Below are 21,625 nucleotides of genomic sequence, written 5' to 3'. Positions count from 1 at the left end.
TCCCTGCTGCTGAGCTGGGAGGTACCTGAGCTCAAAGCATGACCTGTTTCAGCACCACGGACAGCACCAATCCCCTCTCGGGACCACCCCCCCCCCCCAGACTCTCCAGGGGTCAATGTCTCCTGGAGAGTCAGTGGATGGAGAGCCCCCAGAATGCCAACAATTTATCAGCCCCCAGTGCAGAGTGAGAGGAGCCTACAAAAGGGTCTGGTGATATCCTAAGTCAGTGATGCTGGTCAGGGGTGTCTGGGACCTCATAGGATGTGCTTCCCTCCTCAGACTTGGGCTCTTTGTTCCCTGAACAAAGGAGGGATTGTTAACCAGGGATTGGGTGTTGTCCTGAGGTGAGGTTTAGGCATAGGTGGCCCCAGTAATTAGATGGAATAACAAGGCCAGTCTTGGGACATTGTTGGCAAGAAAGTAGTGATCACTCAAAGAGGGGGTCCTTATGGCATTTAGAGCTTTTGTAAGACCTTGGGAGAAATAACGTTTCCATTCCACTTTGTAACTGTCTTCCTACCAAGCCTGAATAACTTCAAGATTTTTTTCTTTCTTTCTGCATTTGAATTGATTTTCACTTTTTCAGTCTGGGATGGGTTTTTCCTCTTTCCATGTTTTCTCACATTTCTGTCTAGACCCTTCCTGTCCCCCGATAGGTGGTCTCAACCACTCCAAGGGTCCCACCTCTGCCCAGGTGATTCTTGCAGTTACTAGCCCATGCTGTCCTTAGCCCCAGAGCTGGTAAGTGGAAGGAAGACTGGGTCCTGTTAATAGGACTGGAAACAGGAACTTCATGGCCATCCAACATCCCTCCATTTCTGTTCCTCCTTTTCTGGTCCTTCCCTGCTCAGGATCGCCTGCATGGGGGCTGACTTCCACCAGCCCCCTCCCCTATGGTCCCTCCAGGATCTACTACACCAAGTGATCAGATTCCTCCCAGAGAACCCTTTATCTGAGTTCCCCCAGCACAAAAACAGGGTTCACCATTGATCACCCCCAGAGCCAATATTCTGCAGGACGCTGACTTCATTTGTCTTTTCCCTGATGAGGTTGAAAACCTCTAGAAAAGGAAGGATGAGAAAAACTTGAGCTGCTTTGGGGTACCTGGGTGGCTTAGTTAGTTAAGCAACTGCCCTTGGCTCAGGTCATGATCCTGGAATCCCCAAATCAAGTCCCACATCAGGCTTCCTGCTCAGCAGGGAGTCTGCTTTTCCCTCAGACCTCTCCCATGCTCTCTTTCTCTCAAATAAATAATTTTTTGAGCTGCTTTGTCTCTTAGGATAAGGGAAAGTCTTGGATACGGGAGCTCAAAGGGAGGGGCCAGGCATGAGAGCACTGTGCCCATTGTCTCCCAAATTCTCTCCCCATCCCTAACCCACCTCCACACAGTAGGAAAGCACTTTGCTGATTTCCCCCAGCCCCTACACAGAAAAATAGATAAACAAATTTTTGTTTACCTGTCACTTCTGGTCTTCCAAACTATTTCTTCTGGTTGTAAGTAAGTAGATGCAAGGAGAGAAAAGTCATCTATATGTAACTTTTTTTTTTTTACCAGAATTAAAACAGTACTTTATGCAAGATTCTGCTATTTGTGTGTTTACCTTTATGTAAATACTGCCACTTGACATGTATTTATCACCTACTCTGAAATTTGTCATTATTGTGTACAAAGCAAGTCTGCACTGTTTGTAAGAAATGCACATTCTTGCCTCCAAGAACTCACTTTCTATCTTGGAAACATAAATACACAGTAAAGGAAATTCATCTTCTCACCCTCTCTCTTCCCATCCCCAATCTGTTTTCCATAGAGAAGCCAGAGGGAATTCTAAAAACCCAAGAGTCATTTTCAGCTTCTAACCCTCCAGTAGTTCCCAGTTGTTCAAGCAGAAATAGCAAAATCCTTTAACATGAACTCAAGCTGTAACATGAACCATCTTATTTGGCTAAGGGGTCAGGGACCAGGTCCTAATGCCTAGAACACACCACAAGACAAAAAGTCAACACATGCACAGAGGTGCAAATGAATTTGTTTGTTTATTCTGTTAAAGGAAGATTTTTTTCTGAAGGCAATATCATGACCCTTATAGATATAAAATAAACATGTGTTAAAGATTTTTCATTGTGGCAAAAAAACACATACCATCAGATCTATCCTCTTAACAAATTTTTAAGTGTACACCAGTGTTAACTGTAAGTACTGTGTTGTACAAAGGATCTCTAGAACTTTTTCAACTTGCAGGACTGAAACTTCATATCCACTGAGTAGCAACTCCCCATTTTATTTATTTAACTCATTACAAACAAGGGAAAGAGACAGAAATTAAAGATGCCCAAATTTATGTGGAATAAGGGAATATTGAAATGAATTTGTGGATGCATGTAAAAGTGGCTTGGTAGGGGGATTTAGGTCCCCTCCCCAAGGAGACAGAATGTATGTGTATGTCTTTGGACAAGAATTATTTGCATTGCTAATTATCTATAAATTATAGCATTTAAATTGGTTCAAAGGTAATAAAATGCTAAACTCAGATAATCCCAGATGGGTATGTTCTGAAGAATATATACTTTTTCACTGTGGACAACCAGAAATCTTATTTTTATTATCCTAAATATCCTTATAATTCTTTTTTTAAATAAAGATTTCATTATTAAGTAATATGTGCACCCAACATGACACTCAAACACCCACTCCAAGATCAAGAGTCACATGCTGCAGCGACCAAGCCAGCCAGGCATCCCAATATCCTTACAACTCTTCTTTTTAAAAAGATTTTATTTATTTATTTATTTGACAAAGAGTGAGAGAGCACAAACAGGGGGAGCAACAGGCAGAGGGAGAGGGAGAAACAGAGTCCCTGCTGAGCAGGGAGCCCGATGTGGGTCTCGATCCCAGGACCCTGGGATCATGACCTGAGCTGAAGGCAGCTGCTTAACCAACTGAGCCACCCAGGCACCCCTATCCTTACAATTCTTAAAGTACATATTCATTGATCACCTAGTGTATGCCAAGCATTTTTCTAGCCAGGGTGGATTCAGCAGGAGAGACAAAGAATAATTGAGCAGATTATATTTTAGGCTGATTTGTGATAAGGAGTTTGAAGAAAAATGAAAGAAAAAGATACAGAGAGAATATGAAATGGATTATAGTTTTCAGTATGTTGTCCACGGATGTTGTCATTGGGAAAATGACATTTGAGTGTGCACACATGCACACGCACATGCCACAGGCACTTTAAGCAGACATGCACAAGTAACTCAGATATGCACACACAGAGGACACAGACCTACAGACACACGTAAACTTCAAACAGACACACAGACACACACACAGAGACAGACACACCTCCAAATACACACTGAGAAATCACACACACACATATACACAGACATACCTCAGGCATGCACACAACAGACCACAAACCCAGAACACACACACATATGTACCCAGACTAAAGAAAAACACACATACCACAGACACACAGAGAGACTGCAGACACGAACACACATGCACCTACACAGACACACAGGCCACAGACACACAAACACAACAGACACACTCATATATAACTTCCACCACAGCCACACAAGGTGAGGTGTTAGCCATTGGCTCCTCACACTGGGAGCTTTGCCCTGGGAAGACTGGGTCCCTGGTTCTCTGGCCAAACAGACGAATAGACTAAGGTTAGTCTTACTTCAGCTCCCAGGACCCACCACTCAACAGATGGGAGACAGGTGCTCAGGGTGCAGGAGGACGGGCTCAGCCAGCAGAGTGGCCAGCTTGAGCAGAGGCCCATGGAGGCTATCCTGACCTGGGGAGAGAAGGGGAGGTATGTTCATCTAAGTAAGAGCAAGGCAGAGATTAGAGCACAGAAGAGCAGCAGGTGTTTCCTCCAATTACCAAACCTGCCCCTTCCTTTCTCCTCCACCCTTGGAGTGGCCCCACCCTACAGACTGGCCACTGGCCACTGTGTGGACTGTGACCAGCATGGGCCAGACCAGCCTGCACAGAGCACTAGACCTGTGTGAACACATCCGCCTTCTTGAAAATCCCATGCATTGGTTTATTGGGGTTAACATAACAAAGTACACTAACCCCAAGGCTTAGTTAACAGAAGTTCATTTCTCAGAACTCTAGAAGCTAGACATTGTGGGCGGAACAGGCTCCTTCACAAGTCTCTCTCCTTGGTTTGTAGGTGGCTGGTTCCCCCTTGTGCTCATGTGGTCTTCTGCTTGTGCATGTCTCTGTCCTAATTCCCCCCCCTTCTTCTTCTTCTTCTTCTTCTTCTTCTTCTTCTTCTTCTTCTTCTTCTTCTTCTTCTTCTAGGATTTTATTTATTTATTCTGAGAGTGAGAGAGAGAGCACATGCAGGGGGAGCAGCAGGCAGAGGGAGAAGCAGACTCCCACTGAGCAGGGAGCCCAATGTGGGGCTCGATTCCAGGACATTTAACTGACTGAACCACATAGGGGCCCCTCCTAATCCCCTGTTCTTATAAAGGCACCATTCTTGCTGGAGTGGAGCTCACCCCAATGGCCTCATTTTACCTTAATGATCTCTTTAAGACCCTATGTCCAAAGATAGTCATATTTGGAGGTACTGAAGTTTGGAGATGAACACATGAAATTTAGGGTGACACAACTCAGCCCATAACAACCTGTGAATATAGACCTCCAGCTATGCACAGAATTAGACCCCTTCCCAAGGCAGCACAGTGAGCATCTGGTACACATGATCTCTTCGTGGGAGGCCACAGACGAAGGAACCCTAAGACACAGCTGGCCAGCAGGACCTTCTTACCAAAAGCAGGAATATGAAGTACCACTGAGGAATGGGCAGGGCCAGACATTTGACGTGTAAGATGGCCACACCCAAGTCCCTGGAAAATGCCCACCACTGTCCTCATATTCTCCCACAGACAAGAGCTGGGCACTGCGATCCCTCCTGTGACCGCTGGGGAAAATGAGCCTTGGAGGGGAGAAGGGACAGGCACGCCTGGGCATTCTCCCTCAACGTCATGCAGTGCTATCATCTTGCTGCAAATGCCCAGCTCTCAGGTGTGGCCTGATGTGGGTGACACCTGGGGTGCCTGGAGCAGAGGGCTGTGAGCCGGCCAGCAAGCCCTGGAATACCAGGGAGTCCTGGTCCTTGTCCACTCTGGCCATTCATGCCTGGGAACTCACCTCCTAGCTGCCCAGAGCAATGGTGTTTCCTACAAGGCCCTGCCCATGCATCCGCCAGCTCACACTGTACCAACAGGAGCTGCTACAGCCTGGAGTTTCTCTGTCCCCTTGGGTGTTAGGGAAGTTTTTAAGAACAGAGATGGAGTCTGTCCTTCTCTACTTGGACTCCACAGCCCTGAAAGGAGGTGTTCATGATGTGGGTGTCGTGCTCACTCATTAATTACACATCAATCACTTCCCTCTTCCACAGTGGGGAGGTAGCCCCACCTTTCATGCCTCAAGGTTCTCCTGCTCACCCTTCCTGCATCCCACAACTGGCAGGACTGACCATCTGGGGTTTCTAGAAGCTGTAATTGGCCAGGTAGTCCCTGCCTTCCTGGGACTTCCTGAGGCCGCAGATAGGGACTGGGGGGTGGTGGGTGGCTGGGACCCCATCTGGAAAGTAGAAGTTGTTAGTCTTCAAGGTCCATGCTGTCATCGCCAGTGTTCCAGCACCAACTTCCTCTTCTGTGGTCAGTCACTTTTCAGACATTAGCCTTGGCCTTCGTATTGGGGCTTCCTCTCTGTCCTGTGGCAGCTCCATGACTCTCACCCCAAAGATGCTGCCGCTGCTGCTGTCTCTGCTATGGGCAGGTGAGTGGGCCGAGGGGAGGGGGCCCAGTGGGCTGGAGCTGCCACTCACCCTCGATTCTCCACAGGGTCCCTGGATCAGTATACAAGATACCAGATGCAGGTGCAGGAATCCCTGATGGTGCAGGAGGGCCTGTGCACCTCTGTATCCTGCCACTGCTCCCACCCCCATGAATACACTAATAATGAACCAGCTTATGGCTACTGGTTCCGGAAAGGAGCCAATTCACACCACGATGCTCCAGTGGCCACAAACAACCCAAGTCGTAAAGTGCAGGAGGAGACCCAGGGCCGATTCCGCCTCCTTGGAAACCTCCAGGCCTGCGATTGCTCCCTGGACATCAGAGATGCACAGAGAAGGGACTCGGGGACATACTTCTTTAGGGTGGAGAGAGGGTCTTCAGTGAGATATAATTACCTGCAGAATCAGCTCTCCGTGTTTGTGACAGGTAATGAATGGGCTTCAAGAGAGGACACATTCCCATGCATGGATCTCGAGGGCTCCTGGGGCAGGGCTGGGAAGGACCCCCTGATCTCCATCCTGGCTGGGGAGGAGACAGCTGGCCTGGGGTGGAGGCTGCTTCTAAGGGCACACTCAGGGTCCCACCACAGGATCTCTCTCTCCTCCTCAGCTCTGACACAGACACCTGACATCCACATCCAGGGGCCCCTAGAATCTGGCCACCCCAAGAACATTACCTGTAGCGTGCCATGGGCCTGTGAGAGGGGGACACCCCCCACCTTCTCCTGGATCGGAGTCGCCCTCCCCTCCTGGGGCTCCAAGGCTCCCCACTCCCCCGAGCTCACTCTCACCCCGAGGCCCCAAGACCACGGCACCAACCTCACCTGTCGAGTGACCTTCCCTGGAGCTGGTGTGAGCACAGAGAGGACTGTCCAGCTCAACGTGTCCTGTGAGTGCCAGGCCAGGGTGCCAGGGTCCCTGAGGGCTGGGGGTGTTGGGCGGGCAGGTTCTTGAATCCTGGGGAGGAAGGAAAGAAAACACCAGACTCCATCCCTTTCTCATTTCTGAAGTTTCTGGGGGAAAAGGGCCAACACCGACCTTCTGCCTCTGAAAACAATTGTGTCTATCTATCTGTTCAGATGCACCCCAGAACCTGACCATCAGTGTGTTCCGAAGAGAAGGTACAGGTAGGGTACAATCTCTCATCTTGGGCTGTGATGCAAATGGCATCTGTCTCCATCCTTCAGAGCAGAGCTGGGGTTTCAGAACTCAGGTGGGAGAAAGGTTCAGGTGTGGGGGCAGCAGAGGTGGGGAGCAGCCCACAGGCTCCTCAAGGTAGAAACTGGTTTCTCCCCACCGCTGACCCGGCTCTCAAGGGCACTGCATGATCTCTGTGCCTGATGGGGGTGGCCATCCCCAGTGTCCCAGCTACGTTCTCCTGCAAATCTCCCTTCATTCCCCTTAGGATCTGGATCCCACCTACTCCTGCAATTCCCTTCCACATCATAGTATTATTGTTTAAAACAGTAAACACAAAATGCGTTTTGGTCTGCTTGGGCTGCCATAACGAAATACCACAGACAGAGGGGCTTAAGCCTCAGACACTCATTCCTCACATTTCTGGAGGCAGGTCCAAGGTCAAGGTGCCAGCCAGTTTGGTTCCCAATGAGAGCTCACTTCTTTTTAAACAGCTGCTTTCTGGCACTGTTTTCTCTCACACAACTAAAAGAAAGTGAGTTCTTTGGTGTCTCCTCTTATAAGAGCACTAATCCAGGGGCACCTGGGTGGCTCAGTTTGTTAAGTGTCTGCCTTCGGTTCAGGTCGTGATCCCACGGTCCTGAGATCAAGTCCTGCCTTGGGCTCCTTGCTCAGCGATGGGCCTGCTTCTCCCTCTCCCTCTCCCTCTGCTGCTTCCTCTGCTTGTGCTCTCTCTCTCTCTCTGACAAATAAATAGATAAAATCTTTTTAAAAAAGAAAAAGAGCCCTGATACCTTCCAAGGCCCCTACTCTCATGACCTCACCTAACCCTAATCACCCTCAAAGACTCATCCAAATACCTCCAAATACCACCATATTGGATGGTAGGGCTTAGACACATGAGCTTAAAGAGAACATGATCCAGTCCCCAGCAAAATGGAGTAAGAATAAAATAGTCTTTGGCACCTGTGTACCTCCCCTCTTGGTTATTTTTCCAAATACAATCTACACATCTACATTTTAAAAAACACACACATACGTACACACCATGCTATATAACTCCTCTGCATCTCTATTATTTTTTAAGTTTTCATTCAAATTCCATTTAGTCAACATATAATGCAACATTAGTTTCAAGTGTATAATATAGTGCTTCATCACTTCCATACCTCACCTGGGGCTCATCACAAGTGCCCTTCTCAATCTCCTTATTTCCCCCTCACCCCTCTTCCTCGTCTCCAGGAAATGATCAGTTTGCTCTGTATAGTTAAGAGTCTGTTTCTTGATTTCTCTCTCTCTCTTTTTGCCTTTGCTCTTTTGTTTTGTTTCTTAAATTCCACATATGTGTGAAATCACCTGGTGTTTGTCTTTCTTCCAGCTGACTTATTTCACTTAGCTATTATTTTTTTAAAGAGTTATTTATTTATTTTAGAGTGAGAGCATGCACACATGCATTTGAGCTGGGGGAGAGGCAGAGGAAGAGGGAGAGAGAGAGAATCTTCAGGCAGAAACCCCACTGAGCCCAGATCCCAACCATTCAGGGCTGGGCTTAGTGCCAGGACCCTGAAATCAAGACCTGAGCCTAAATCAAGATTTGGTCGCTTAACTGGCTAAGCCACCCAGGTGCCTCTCACTTAGCTATTATTTTTTAATAAACTTTTCATGGTGGAGTAATTTTAAGTTTACATTGTACAGAGTTTCTATAAAGCCCTCATCTATCTTCCCTTGTCTTTGAAAGTATTAACACCACCATGATGCATTTGTCCCAACTAAGTAAGTGACATTGGTACATTACTTTCTCTATGCATTCATAGGAAAGCTTCTTCATTCTTACTGAGGATTCCATGGTCTTCCAATTAGAAGTATATTATACTGCGAACTACTTAATGAGTCCCCACTGGTGGAAAGCCATGGTGTTTCCAGACTTTTGTTAAGGCAAATAATACAGAAACAAATAACTTGTATAAACATCTTCCATATGTATACATGTGTCTGTAAGATAATTTCCTAGAAAAGTCCCAAATCAAGGGGTATGTTTGCAATTTCTACAGTTACTGCTGAATCATACTGCACAGAAGCCGTTGTTTTTATAATCTCAACCTGCTGAACATTTTCATCCTTGCTGATATCTTAAGTGAATTCACTGTCATTTTAAGTTGAATAATCATTTTGTAAATAGGTTGTGTAGCTTTCATTATGCTTAAGAGTCATTTGTATTTCTTTGTGGACTTTTTCTTAATGATCTGAAGAAGCTCTTTTTCCATGAAGGAGATCAGCTATGTGTTACTTGAAAGGGTTTATTTCCAGCCTAATAGTGGCCCTTTGACTTAGCATATGGTGACTTTGTTAGACAAAAACATGGTTTTTTGAGGGAGGCGTTGCATTCAGTGACATACTGGAGTTGGTTCTCACTGGCAGGCAAGAGCCAATTGTGTCCATGTTTTCCCAATTCTGAGTTCAGTGACATTTAGTCGGGTGCTTGAAATCAGCCAACAGGGAAGTATTTACACCAAGGAAATTGACAAATCAAGACTTTTTTTTCTCCCCTCCTCCTCCCCAATGAGCTGGTTGTTAAACACATACCAATAAACCACTGTTACTGTGGTTTCCCTAATCTATTATTATTTCCCTAATCTATTATTTCCCTAATCTATTATTATTTTTGAATCCTCAGCAATGTCATATGTCAACACTCATGCAAGCCTTACAGACTGCCTGCTCTTCCCTGAGCATGCAGAGCCATTTCACACCTTAGCTGCGGCTACACTTTCTGTGCCAGCCTCCAGCAATGTCCTTCCATGCTAGCTCCTGGCCCCTCTCATGCTTCACTTTAGCCTCTTCTCCACAAGGAAGCCCTCCGTGCCCTGACAGTCTCACTGAATTCCCATCTTCAGGGTTCCCCTGAGCACAATGTACCCCCATCACAAAACACATCACACTGCTCTATGACACCTGATTCTGGGTATCTCTCTCGCAAGACTGTGAACTCTCAGACACAACCAAATTAGACAAGTCTTAGTGAACTTAGAGAAAGACAGAATGTACATGGGCCTCTGTACATGGGTGCTTGCTCTCAGTCCTGTCCCCTTCAGCTGACCTCATGATCATGGGGTTCAATCACGTGCTGGAAGAGAAGAAACAGATATACATGATGTGAGGAAAAGAGACAGAGAGAGAGAGAGAGAGAGAGATTGAGAGAGAGGCAATACCCCCAGTGAGGACCAGGGCTTAGCTTTCTCTCTGTCTTGCCAGGACCTGAGGCTCTGAGCAATGGCTCGTCTCTCCCAGTCCAGGAGGGCCAGCCCCTGCGCCTGGTCTGCATCGATGACAGCAACCCTCCTGCCAGGGTGAGCTGGACCCGGGATAGCCTGACTCTGCAGCCCTCACAACCCTCAAATCCTGGGATCTTGGAGTTTCCCCGGGTGGAACTGGTGAACCATGGGAGATACATCTGCCAAGCTCAGCACCTGTTGGGCTCCCTGGAAGCATCCGTGAGCCTCCTTGTGAAGAGTGAGTTGGGACATATCTGGGAAGGATGCCTGGGTGCTGGGGAGGTTGGCCTCCTCTGATCTCTCTGCTGTCTGCCCACAGCCCCCCTGAAGCTGTTTGGTCCCTCCTGCTCCTGGGAGGGCGAGGACATGCACTGCCACTGCTCGGCTCAATCCCAGCTGCCCCCTTCTGTGCACTGGCGGCTGGGGGAGGAGCTGCTGGAGGGGAACCACAGCAACACCTCCTGGACCCTCACCTCCAGCTCTGTGGGATCCTGGGCCAACAGCTCCCTGAGCCTCAGCGGGCCACTGGGCTCCAGCCTCAGACTCAGCTGTGAGGCCTGGAATGCCCATGGGAAACAGAGCATGGCTATCCTGCTACTGCCAGGTCAGGGAGTTATGACGAGCAATGCCCGGGGAAGGGGGCGCATGAATGAGGGCGCATGAAGACATTGAAGAGACAAGTGGCTCTGACTTGGGCAAAGGGGCACTAGAGGTCAGAGTCATCCATAGGTTGAAGAGGAGAGGGATTGAGGGAAGGGCCAGGGGAACAGGAGGCTGGTGTCACATAGAGGGGTGGGGACAAAGGATCCAGTCCTGGGTAGCTATAGGCACACCCCTGGGTCATGGATTCCAGAAGGCTGGGTGCTCAGGTGCCTTAGCAGGACTGGAGTTTACCCCAGGTCTCTTATCTGCAGGGAGACCCGGGGCCAGGACAGGTGTGATTCAGGGGGCCATCTGGGGAGCTGGTGTCACAACCCTGCTTGCTCTCTGTCTCTACCTCATCATCTTCTTCACGTGAGTGCGGGCTCTGCTTTGAGTGAAGGCCTCCTGAGGTTGGGTGACCCAAAGAATCTCCCAAACTCGAAGCCCAGAGCTGAAGAAACCTGGGGAAGTGATGCAGCCAGAGGGGACACAATTTGTCCAAGTGAATCAGGAATCTAGCCCCTGACATAGAGGCTGGGAGTGATTTGTTCCCACACGGGGTTCCCACTGTCAGGGAGAAGAGAACATGCATTCTCCTCCTAGTTTCTGTAGCCAGATGGCAGCCTTCCTGCCCTGCCTCAGTCAGTCATCCTTCCAGGCTCCCAGCTGTGAGCAGCCAGGCTGAAAGGCTCTGATCTCTCCCCTCAGAGTGAAGACCTACAGGCAGAAGTCAACCAGGAAAGCAGTGTGCAGGGATGGCCTCCATCCAGCCTCAAAAATGGTCTCCCAGGTGAGTGACTGGGCATCTCTTTCTATCTGGTGTCCCTCCTGGACACACCTCTCCTGGGATGGACCATGGGGTGGCTCACTCAGCATGCTAAAAGGTGAGTCCATCATGGACCCTCCAAATTTGGTCCTCCCTCGGGATTTCCGGCTGGGCTCAACTCAGAGACCCGAGAGCCCCCTTTTCTTCTCCCCTCCCGTCCATCAGCAAGACCCAGTAAGTTCCACCCATTTCCCTTTTAGCAAAGTTGTTTTTTTTTTTTTTTTCATTTAGCCCCTTCCCTGCTGAGACCTCGCTGTCTCCCTCCTGGGCCACTTTCTGTGCTTTACCTCCACGACGCCACCTCTCCACCTTACCTCCCAAGCTTTGGGCAAGAAATTACCCAAACACCTGTGACCCCACTGTCTGAATCAGCATGGTTCAACAAGATAATATGAACCATGTACATGGCTAAAATTTACTAATGGCCACATTTAAAAAATAGAAAGAAATATGAGATCAGTTTTAATGTAATATATTATTTAACCCAATACATTCAAAATATTATTTTACCATCATATCATCAGAATCAATGTACAGATTATTAATGAGATAGTCTGAATTATTCCTTCCCCTCCTTCCCCTCCTTCTCCTTCTTCTCTTCCTCTCCTTCTTCTTTTTCTCCTTCTTCTTCCCCTTCTTCCTCTTCCTCTTACCCTTTCCCTTCCCTTTTTCCTTCCCCTTCCTCCTCCTCCTCTTCCCCCACTCCTTCTTCTTCTTTTCATACTAAGTCTTTGAAATCCAGGGTATGTTTCACACTCATGGCACACCTCCGCTCAGAATCTCCATGTTTTATGTGTTCAGTAACCGCATGTGGCTAGGAGCTACCGTATGGGACATGTAGTCCAGTTTCCTTGGTCTGGTGTCCCATGACCTGTCCTCTGCTGAGCTCTCCAGCCCACTTCCTTCCCCTGCCCACAAAAGTAGCTCCTTAACCCCAGGCAGGGCTCGTTTTCTGTAACTTTGTGCCTTTGCACACATGATTTCCTTTGACCTTCCTCATTTGCACTAGCCAGATCCCTAATTCACCTTTCACGCTCCAGTTTGAATATCCCTCTGCCCTATGCAGGCAGACCGTCACCATGCCTCCCTGTAATAATCACAGGCACGTTCCCAGCATTGTGTGAGCCCCTGGGTCGATGCTGCTCCTGTGTACCAGATCATAAGTTACAATTTTAGTGTGTGTGTGTGTGTGTGTGTGTGCGCGTGCGTGTGACAATTTGGTACTGTCTCCTTGTCCTGATAGGCTGTTTGAGATCAGAGATTATGTGTGCTGAAGAGTTTCTTGACCTTGCTTACTCTGTTTTAATATCTATAAAATGAGGACAACAGTTATACCATCCACAGGGGAGTGGGGGGAGTTGTAAGGATTCAATGTCATCATGATAAAAATTTGTTTTTCTCTGCTTGACTTATTTCGCTAAGCATGATACGCTCTAGTTCCATCCATGTTGTTGCAAATGGCAAGATTTCATTTCTTTTGATGGCTGCATAGTATTCCATTGTGTATATATACCACATCTTCTTGATCCATTCATCTGTTGATGGACATCTAGGTTCTTTCCATAGTTTGGCTATTGTGGACATTGCTGCTATAAACATTCGGGTGCAAGTGTCCCTTTGGATCTGGGAGGGAGACAAACCATAAGTGACTCTTAATCTCACAAAACAAACTGAGGGTTGCCGGGGGGAGGGGGTTTGGGAGAAGGGGGTGGGATTATGGACATTGGGGAGGGTATGTGATTTGGTGAGTGCTGTGAAGTGTGTAAACCTGGTGATTCACAGACCTGTACCCCTGGGGATAAAAATATATGTTTATAAAAATAAAAAAATTAAAAAAAAAAAAAAAGATGAAAAAAAAAATTTGTTAAAGATACAAATGAATGAATGAGTGAATGAATGAATGGATGGATGAATGCTCAGGAAATGGGCAGGAAGTGGATAAATGAGTAAGTGCACCCCAGCCCATTCTTCCCTTCTCCAGACCCAAAGGGCAGCTCCAATGACTTTCATTCATTCCACTCAGGATCACCTGAGCAAACGCTGCTCAGCCAGCCCCTCAGACCACCTGCCCCCAGCTGCCGCCACCTCCCCCTCAGAGAAGGAGCAGGAGCTCTACTACGCCAGCCTCAGCTTCCACGGGCTGAACTCGCACAACTTTCAGAAACAGGAGGCCACTGAGTATGCAGAGATCAAGATCCAGAAATGATAACCCCAACCTGATCCCTGCCTCCAGGAGAGCCAGCTCTGACTGGAGCCTGGACAGGACATCTCTGAAGAAACGTATAGCAGACACTGATTCCTTAGGAGTTGACAGCCTTCAGAACCAAAGTTTATAAATTGGAATGTGACACTTTTTAGAGTGGCAGAAAATAACAGATTCCTGATTTCAAACATCAGGCGAGGCACTTTACCTCCCCATGTCTCCCTGTGTTCCCTTCTCTGTGAAATGGGGAATAATATTCATCAGGTACATTGTTCAGTGGGGAAAAAATGCACCATTGGCATTGTTAAGCAAATCCTTATGTGTTAAGTTTACCTCAGGATGGAGGGAGAGATCAGCTTTTGAACATGTATTATTTTGTCTTTTGTTTTGTTTTTCTTTGTATTATTTTTAAAAGTAAAAATATTTCTGAATGTAACTCTGGCAGGAGTAGATATTTCCCAATACAAGTGTCTAACGAAGGATTCATTCACAGTATAAAAAGAATATATAAGAATCTTCCAAAAATCAGTAAGAAAAAGGCACACAACCTAATAAAAAAGCAAGATATTCAAAGGGCCCATAGGCATATAGAAAGGTGTTTAATGTCAGTAGCTTTCAAGAAAATGCAAGTAAAGACCCCAGTGCTAGGTCACTGCACAGCCACCACTATGATTAAAATAGTAAAAATGGTATCAAGAACATCAAGTATTGAAGACACTACACCAAGTGAAATAAGCCATCACCAAAAGACAAACACAGCATGAGACGAGTTATACGAAGTATCTAAAGTAACCAAATTCTTAGAAACAGAAGGTAAAGGGGGATTATGGGAGGGGAAACAAGAAACAGCTTTCAGTAGGTAGGGATTCAGTTCTGCAAGATGAACACTTCCTAGAGCTTAATGATGTACATGTAGTTAATGCTACTGTACCACGCACTTAGAAATATTTAAGATGATAAAATTTATGTTTTTTTAAACTACAATAAAATGGAGTACTTTAAAAACCCATTATTTAAAAAGGGGTTGGGGATGTGGATGGACAATTAATGGTTAATGGGTATAGAATTTTACCCATTCTAGGGACAGATGATAACGACAATTGCTCAATGTAAATGCAGTTCATGCCACTAAATGTGCACTTGAAACAGTAGATTGTAAGTTGTGTCTACATTGCCACAATGACATTTTTTTCTTAAAGAATATCAAGTATACTTCAGCAGCACCTATCCTAAAATTGGAAAGAACCCGAGAAGGTTAGCATGGCCCTTGTGTAAAAATGTCAGTGTTGGTGAAGATGAGGAGCAACTGGAACTCTCCTACATTGTCAAGGGGGGGGGGAGTGAGAACTGGTACAAGACCCTTGGGAGAATGCTGGTCACTCTCGACTGACACTGAGAATGGAGCCAGCAATTTCATTCCAAGGTGTGTGTCCAGCACAAGTTCAAAGAAGCATTCACCGAATGTGTACGAGAACGTTCATGGCAGCTGTGGCTGCCAGGAAAAAATTGAACCCACCCAAATGCCCATCAACAGTAAGGTAGATAGACTGCAGCGTATTCACACAATGGAAAAAGAAAATAACAGCTCTGTACAACACGTGAGAAGCTTAGAGACATAATGTGAAATAATCCAGACGCAAGAGTCTTCACTATGTGACATCTTTGATGTGAGGTTTCGAAACAGACAAAACCAAGATGATTATCATATGATCTCTCTGATACGAGGAGTTTGAGAGGTAGGGTGGGGGGTTTGTGGGTAGGGAAGGAAAAAATAAAACAAGATGGGATCAGGAGGGAGAGAAACCATAAGAGACACTTAATCTCACAAAACAAACTGAGAGTTGTTGGGGGGAGTGGAGGAGGGAGACGGTGGTGGGGTTATGGACACTGGGGAGGATATGTGCTATGCTGAGTGCTGTGAAGTGTGTAAGCCTGATGATTCACAGACCTGTACCCCTGGGGCAAATAATTCAATATATGTTAATAAAAATAATTTTTAAAAAAGAAACAGACAAAACTAATCTTTGCCATTGGAAGTGTAGATACTGGTTGCCATTGGGGGGTAGTGACAGGAAGGGTCCAGTGGGGCCCTCCTGAGGTCTTCCAGTAATGATTTGTATCTTGATCTGGGTCCTAACTGCTCAGATGTGGTCACTCTCTGAAACATTTTTGAGTAAAACATTTGTGGTTTGTGCCCTTTTCTGTTTGAATAGTACTCTTTAACAGAATTTACATTAAGATTTTTTTTAAAAGATGGGGTTTCCACTCAGGTCATGAACTCATGGTCTGGACCAAGCCTAGTACCAGGCTCAGGGGAGTCTGCTTCTCTTTCTTTCTTTCTCCTTCTGCCCACCTCAACTCATACATGTTCTCTCTCAAATAAATAAACAAAAATTTAAAAAGATTTTTAAAATATTATCCTTGTAATTATCTAACTCTGATTTCCACCAACTCTAAGCTCCCCCAGGGCAGGGACTATGTCTGGCCCTGTGCTTTTAGAACTCAGCCTTGGACACAACACATGAAGTGGGCTCAGGAAACCTCTGAAATGCCTACCACTCAGGTGCAAGGGGACAACATGCCTGGGCTCTGCTGGGGCCTCCAGCTTGTATTTCTACCCCAGAGCTCTCTCCTGGACTCTAAACCTGCATGTTTTCTTGGACATGTCTCACTGAAGGACCACAGGCTCCTCACTTTCAATGCATCCCAGACTGGCTCCATGTCTTTCCTCATGTCTGGTTCTCCCCTAGGTTCTCCCTCCAGGATGTGGGAATGTTCCACAGGACATGCTGTCTGATACCCACCATCTTAGCAAGGAGGGCATCATGCTCCCATGTCTCCATTAACTGCTATGTCCCACCAGGGCACAATTTCTGGTCTGGCACTCACTGGGATCTGGTGAAACAGGTCTCTTCCTCTTCTCCAATTTACACTCCTCTCTGGCTGTTCCTCTAAGAGGTCACTGTCTGAATCGCTTCCTGAATCTCATGAGTCTGCATCTTTTCCTCCCCCACTGGAAGCCATGAGGTCCCCTTGGCCTGGTATAAAGTGCCCCAATAGTACTCAAGGCCCAACTTGCAGCATTAAGCCTTCTTCCACCCCTTCCTGCTATCCTGGGGAAGACTCTGGAGCTCCCTCCTCTGGAAGGAGATCACATTAATCTCTCCACCATTGCTTTAATCTTTAATCACAGGGTCTAGAGACCGTCTAAGTGGTTTTTGTGATGTTGGTAGTGGACACTGGTTAAATGTTTAAGCCCCTTCATAGTAGCCAAAACGTGGAAACAACCCAATGCCCATCAACGGATGAATGCAAAAACAAAATGTGGTCTATCTCTAAAACAGAGTATTATTCAGCCATAAAAAAAGGCTGAAGTCCTGATACATATGATGTGCATGAACCTCAAAAATATGCTAAGTGGGGTACTCCAGACACAAAGGCTACTTATTTCATTATTCCATTTATATGAAATACGTAAAATAAGTAAATTCATGGAGATGGAAAGCTGATTACAGACTGCCATGGACTGCGGAAAGGGTGAATGTTTAGTCGGTGTGGGGTTCCTCTTTGGAGTGACTAAAACGTTCTGGAATCAGATAGAGGTGGCGGTTGCACAACATGGTGGATGTACTAAATGCCACTAAATCATTCACTTTAAAATCATCTAGTTTTAGGGGAGCCTGAGTGGCTCAGTGGGTTAAAGCCTCTGCCTTTGGCTCAGGTCATGATCTCAGGGTCCTGGGATCGAGCCCCGCATCGGACTCTCTGCTCAGCAGGGAACCTGCTTCCTCCCTTCTCTCTCTTTGCCTGCCTCTCTGCTTACTTGTGATCTGTCTGTCAAATAAATAAATAAAATCTTTAAAAAAATCATCTAGTTTTAAAGGAATAAATAAATAAAAATCATCTAGTTTATGAAAAAATCATCTAGTTTATGTTACATGAATTTCCCCTTAATTAAGAAAAATGACTTAAGTTCTTCAAAGTTATTCAAATGCCCATTTCACCACTTGACCTGTTGCTGCTTCCGCTTGCTCCTCCCTCCAATGAAGATAACAACATTTCCTAGCTCATTTGGTGGTTTTGAGAATGCACTGAATTAATGCACACAGGGAGGCTCTGTCCCCAGTGTGTGGTGAGCAACTCTTGGATACTGGTCAAAGTGAACTCAGCCAAGGGCCGAACGCTGCCCAGGCAATCCTTTGACTGGTCAAATGACCTCTAGGCTTCAATTTATAGATGCACGATATCAAGTTGTCTACCCAACCCTGATCAAGTGGGCGACTAACCCTGTGGTCCCAGGGAAAGGCCATTAATGTGCAAGCGAGGAAGGAGAAGTGTAAGGCCTATTTCAAGTCTTCACATCCAGGGGTTTTGTTTCACTTCCCCCTCTCTCATCGCCCATTCCCATGAGTCACCAAGTTCCCGATCTATCTCCCCCCCCCCCCCGCATGCCTGGATCAGGTCTTCTTGACCTTTCTCCCCAGGACCATTAAAACAGCTGCCTCCTCAGCCTCTAGGTTCCCCATTAGGCAATCTATCCCTCCCCTGCTAAACATCCTTCTGTGACTGCCCCTCTCCCTCCAGATGAGGGGTCAACTCCAATGAGAGCAACTCAGGAATTTTCACAATCTCACTGTCACCTACCACACCCTTTTCTCTCAACCACCATCCTTCACACACCTCAGCCACATCCTTGTCACTCCCAGAACATCCATGCCCTGTTGTGCTCTCCATGCTTCCTTCACATGGTTCCATCTCACTGCAATAGATGGATAAAGGGGTTTCTCCATCTTTATGGCACATACTTATCTTTTGAGATCCCCCTCAAATCCACCTCCTCAGACAAGCTGCATTTCCTCCCTGATTCCCACCCCCTGCGCTGTAGCTTCCCATGTGTTGGATTAGGGCATGGTTTAACAACCTCAGTGCTATTGGTATTTGGGCATTAGGGACTGAATGATTCTTCATGGTGGGGAGCTGTCCTGTGCACTGTAGGATGTTAAGCAATGGCCTTGGCCTCTACCCCCAGAATGTCAGGAGCTTCCTCTACTCATCTTTGACTACCAAAAATGTCTCCAAACATTGCCAAGTGTAAATGGAGTGGGGAGGTTGGTGCACAAAGGTCACTGCTTGAGAAGCACTGGGTTAGGGCCACCCTTCTCTGCACTCATACAGATACTTCAACAGAATGACCAACTTTCTCTAGTTCTTCTTTTCAAGGTCACCACAAACACCACTTCACTCCTGGCCAGTTACAAAACAACTGAGTACAGTCCGTTACTTTGCATAACATCTGTGAGGGACACCTTGAGAAATCCCTACTTTTCTTCCCATTTCTTCATTCTCCAAACTTTTACTGCATGCCTATTTGGGGAACACCAAGGCGAAGAAGATAACTGTTTCGGCCTCAGAAGAGCTCAAGTTCATCCATTGGATTCAGGGAAGGGACAGAAATACACAACCTTTAAAACACAGCATGATGAGGCCTCTATAAAGATGGGAATAGGATATTAAACAGATAAGTTGAGCCCATGGTCTGAGGACACAAGGGTGAAAGCTCTGACCTCTGCCTCAGAGGTGGGAAGAGGGTTAGAAAAGGATTTTGAGGGGAAACTCTTTTCAAGCTCCATCCTGAGGGGCAAGCAGGAGTTGGCCAAGCATAGGAGGAAAAAGCAGCCCAGGTAGTGATAACATCAGATACAAAGCAAGGAAGTGGGAGCTGACCTGGCAGCTTTTTGGGCAAGGACAGTCAGTTTGCAATAGGTGGAACCTGAGGTGAAGGAGACAAGGTTAATTTTCCCTCTGAAACTCTGGCTGGCATCTGGTCTCCAAGGGCCCCCTGTAGCCAGGCTGAGAAAGCCGGGCTTCATCCTCCAGTCTGCCACATTAAAAAAATAAATGGATTTAGATAGAAACTTTGTTCAAAAGGATTATTGCAACAAGAAAAGGAGGATTATTGCAATAGGGGAAGGAGGATTCCTCTTGCCACAGAACAAGTTTGAATAAATCTGAAAAGAAGGAAATAATTCAGGGCATCTTTTCTGGTCACAGTGGAATGAAACTAGAAATTGATGACAAGAAGGAAAACTGGAAAACTCACAGATATGTGGAAATAAAAAAACACACTCCTAAACAACCAGGGTGTCAAAGAGGAAATCGCAAGGAAAACTAGAAAATAACTCAGGCAAAAGAAAGATAAAACACAGAATACCAAAATTCATGGGATGCAGTGAAAGCAGTGCTCAGGGAGAAGTGGAAAGCTATAAATACTTACCTTAAAAAGGAAGAAAGACTTCAAATAAATTGCCTAACTTCATGTACTAAGGATCTAGATGAGGAAGAATAAATGAAACCCAATGTTAGCAGAAGGATTGAAATAAAAAGATTAAAATGGAGATGATTGAAAGAGAATGGAGCAACAATGAGATAATCAACAAGACCAGAAGTTGGTTCTTTGAAAAAGATCAGCAAAGTTGACCTACTTTTACCTAGAGCAACTAAGAAAGCAAAAGACTCAAATTACAAAATGAGGAATAAAAGTGAGGACATTATTACTGATTCTACCAAAATAAAAAACGATTATAAAAGCATACTGTGAATAATTGTACACTAACAAACTGGGTAACCTGGACAAATGAAGACATTCCTAGAAACACATAAACACTAGCAAGACTCAATCATGAACAAATGGAAAATCTGATAGATCTATAATTAGTAAGATTGAATCAGTAATCAAAAACCTTCCAACAGGGGTGCCTGGGTGGCTCAGTGGGTTAAAGCCTCTGCCTTCGGCTCAGGTCATGATCCCAGGGTCCTAGGATCGAGCCCCGCATAGGGCTCTCTGCTCAGTGGTGAGCCTGCTTCCCCTTCTCTCTCTGCCTGCCTCTCTGCCTACTTGTGATTTCTCTCTCTGTCAAATAAATAAATAAATAAAATCTTAAAAAACAAAAACAAAAGCAAAAACAAAAACCTCCCAACAAAGAAAAGCTCAGGATCAGATGGTTTCATGGGTGAATTCTATCAAACATTTAAAGAATTGGGAATGCCTGGCTGACTCAGTTGGTAGAGTATGTGACTCTTGATCTTGGAGTTCTAAGTTCAAACCCCATATTGGCTGTAGAGATGACTTAAAAATAAAATCCTTAGAAAAAATAATAAAGGAGAATTAATACCACCCCTTCTCACACTCTTTCAAAAAGATCAAAGAGAAAGGAATATTTCCTAACTCATTCAATGAGGCCAAGTTTATCCTGATGGCGAAGTCAGATAAAAATTGAACTTCAACAACTATCATATGATCTCCCTGATATAAGGAAGTAGAGAAGCAACATGCAGAGTTTGGGAGGTGGGAAAAGAATAAATGAAACATGATGTGATTGGGAGGGAGACAAACCATAAGTGACTCTTAATCTCACAAAACAAACTGAGGGCTTCTGGGGGGGAGCGTAGAGGGAGAGAGTGGTTGGGTTATGGACATTGGGGAGGGTATGTGCTATGATGAGTACTGTGAAGTGTGTAAACCTGGCGATTCACAGACCTGTACCCCTGGGGCTAATAATACATTATATGTTAATTTAAAAAATTGAACTTCATCAGAATTGAACATTTTTGTGCTTCTAATGACATTTTTGACATTGTGAAAAGACAACCCACAGAACGAGAGAAAACATTTGCAAATCAGATATCTGAATCTGGAATTTAAGAAACAAAACAA

The 21,625-nt window shown here is 45.9% G+C and overlaps 1 protein-coding gene across 1 annotated transcript; it reads left to right on the top strand.

The window, feature by feature from the left end:
• The first annotated feature begins 4,424 nt into the window (after positions 1 to 4,424).
• Positions 4,425 to 14,347, top strand: LOC101685148 (sialic acid-binding Ig-like lectin 13). The gene is made up of 9 exons (XM_004767148.3): positions 4,425 to 5,812; positions 5,878 to 6,258; positions 6,442 to 6,720; positions 6,911 to 6,958; positions 10,221 to 10,478; positions 10,560 to 10,844; positions 11,155 to 11,254; positions 11,591 to 11,672; positions 13,732 to 14,347. Exons 1-9 carry the CDS (start codon positions 5,761 to 5,763, stop codon positions 13,912 to 13,914), a joined length of 1,668 nt encoding a protein of 555 aa, XP_004767205.1. The 5' UTR covers positions 4,425 to 5,760; the 3' UTR covers positions 13,915 to 14,347.
• Positions 14,348 to 21,625: the final 7,278 nt, after the last annotated feature.

Source organism: Mustela putorius, unplaced genomic scaffold (assembly GCF_011764305.1).
Source record: "Mustela putorius furo isolate JIRA1106 unplaced genomic scaffold, ASM1176430v1.1 tig00000196_pilon_pilon_pilon, whole genome shotgun sequence".
Lineage (NCBI taxonomy): Eukaryota > Metazoa > Chordata > Mammalia > Carnivora > Mustelidae > Mustela > Mustela putorius.
Note: the sequence above shows the minus strand (reverse complement) of the source record. Positions and strands in the feature narration are given on the sequence as shown.

Excerpts from the sequence above, each read along its gene's own strand:
- LOC101685148 (XM_004767148.3), top strand. The coding sequence starts at position 5,761 with ATGACTCTCACCCCAAAGATGCTGCCGCTGCTGCTGTCTCTGCTATGG. Across the intron at positions 6,721-6,910 it reads TGTCCAGCTCAACGTGTCCT|ATGCACCCCAGAACCTGACC; the intron begins GTGAGTGCCAGG and ends CTATCTGTTCAG. Across the intron at positions 6,959-10,220 it reads GTTCCGAAGAGAAGGTACAG|GACCTGAGGCTCTGAGCAAT; the intron begins GTAGGGTACAAT and ends CTGTCTTGCCAG.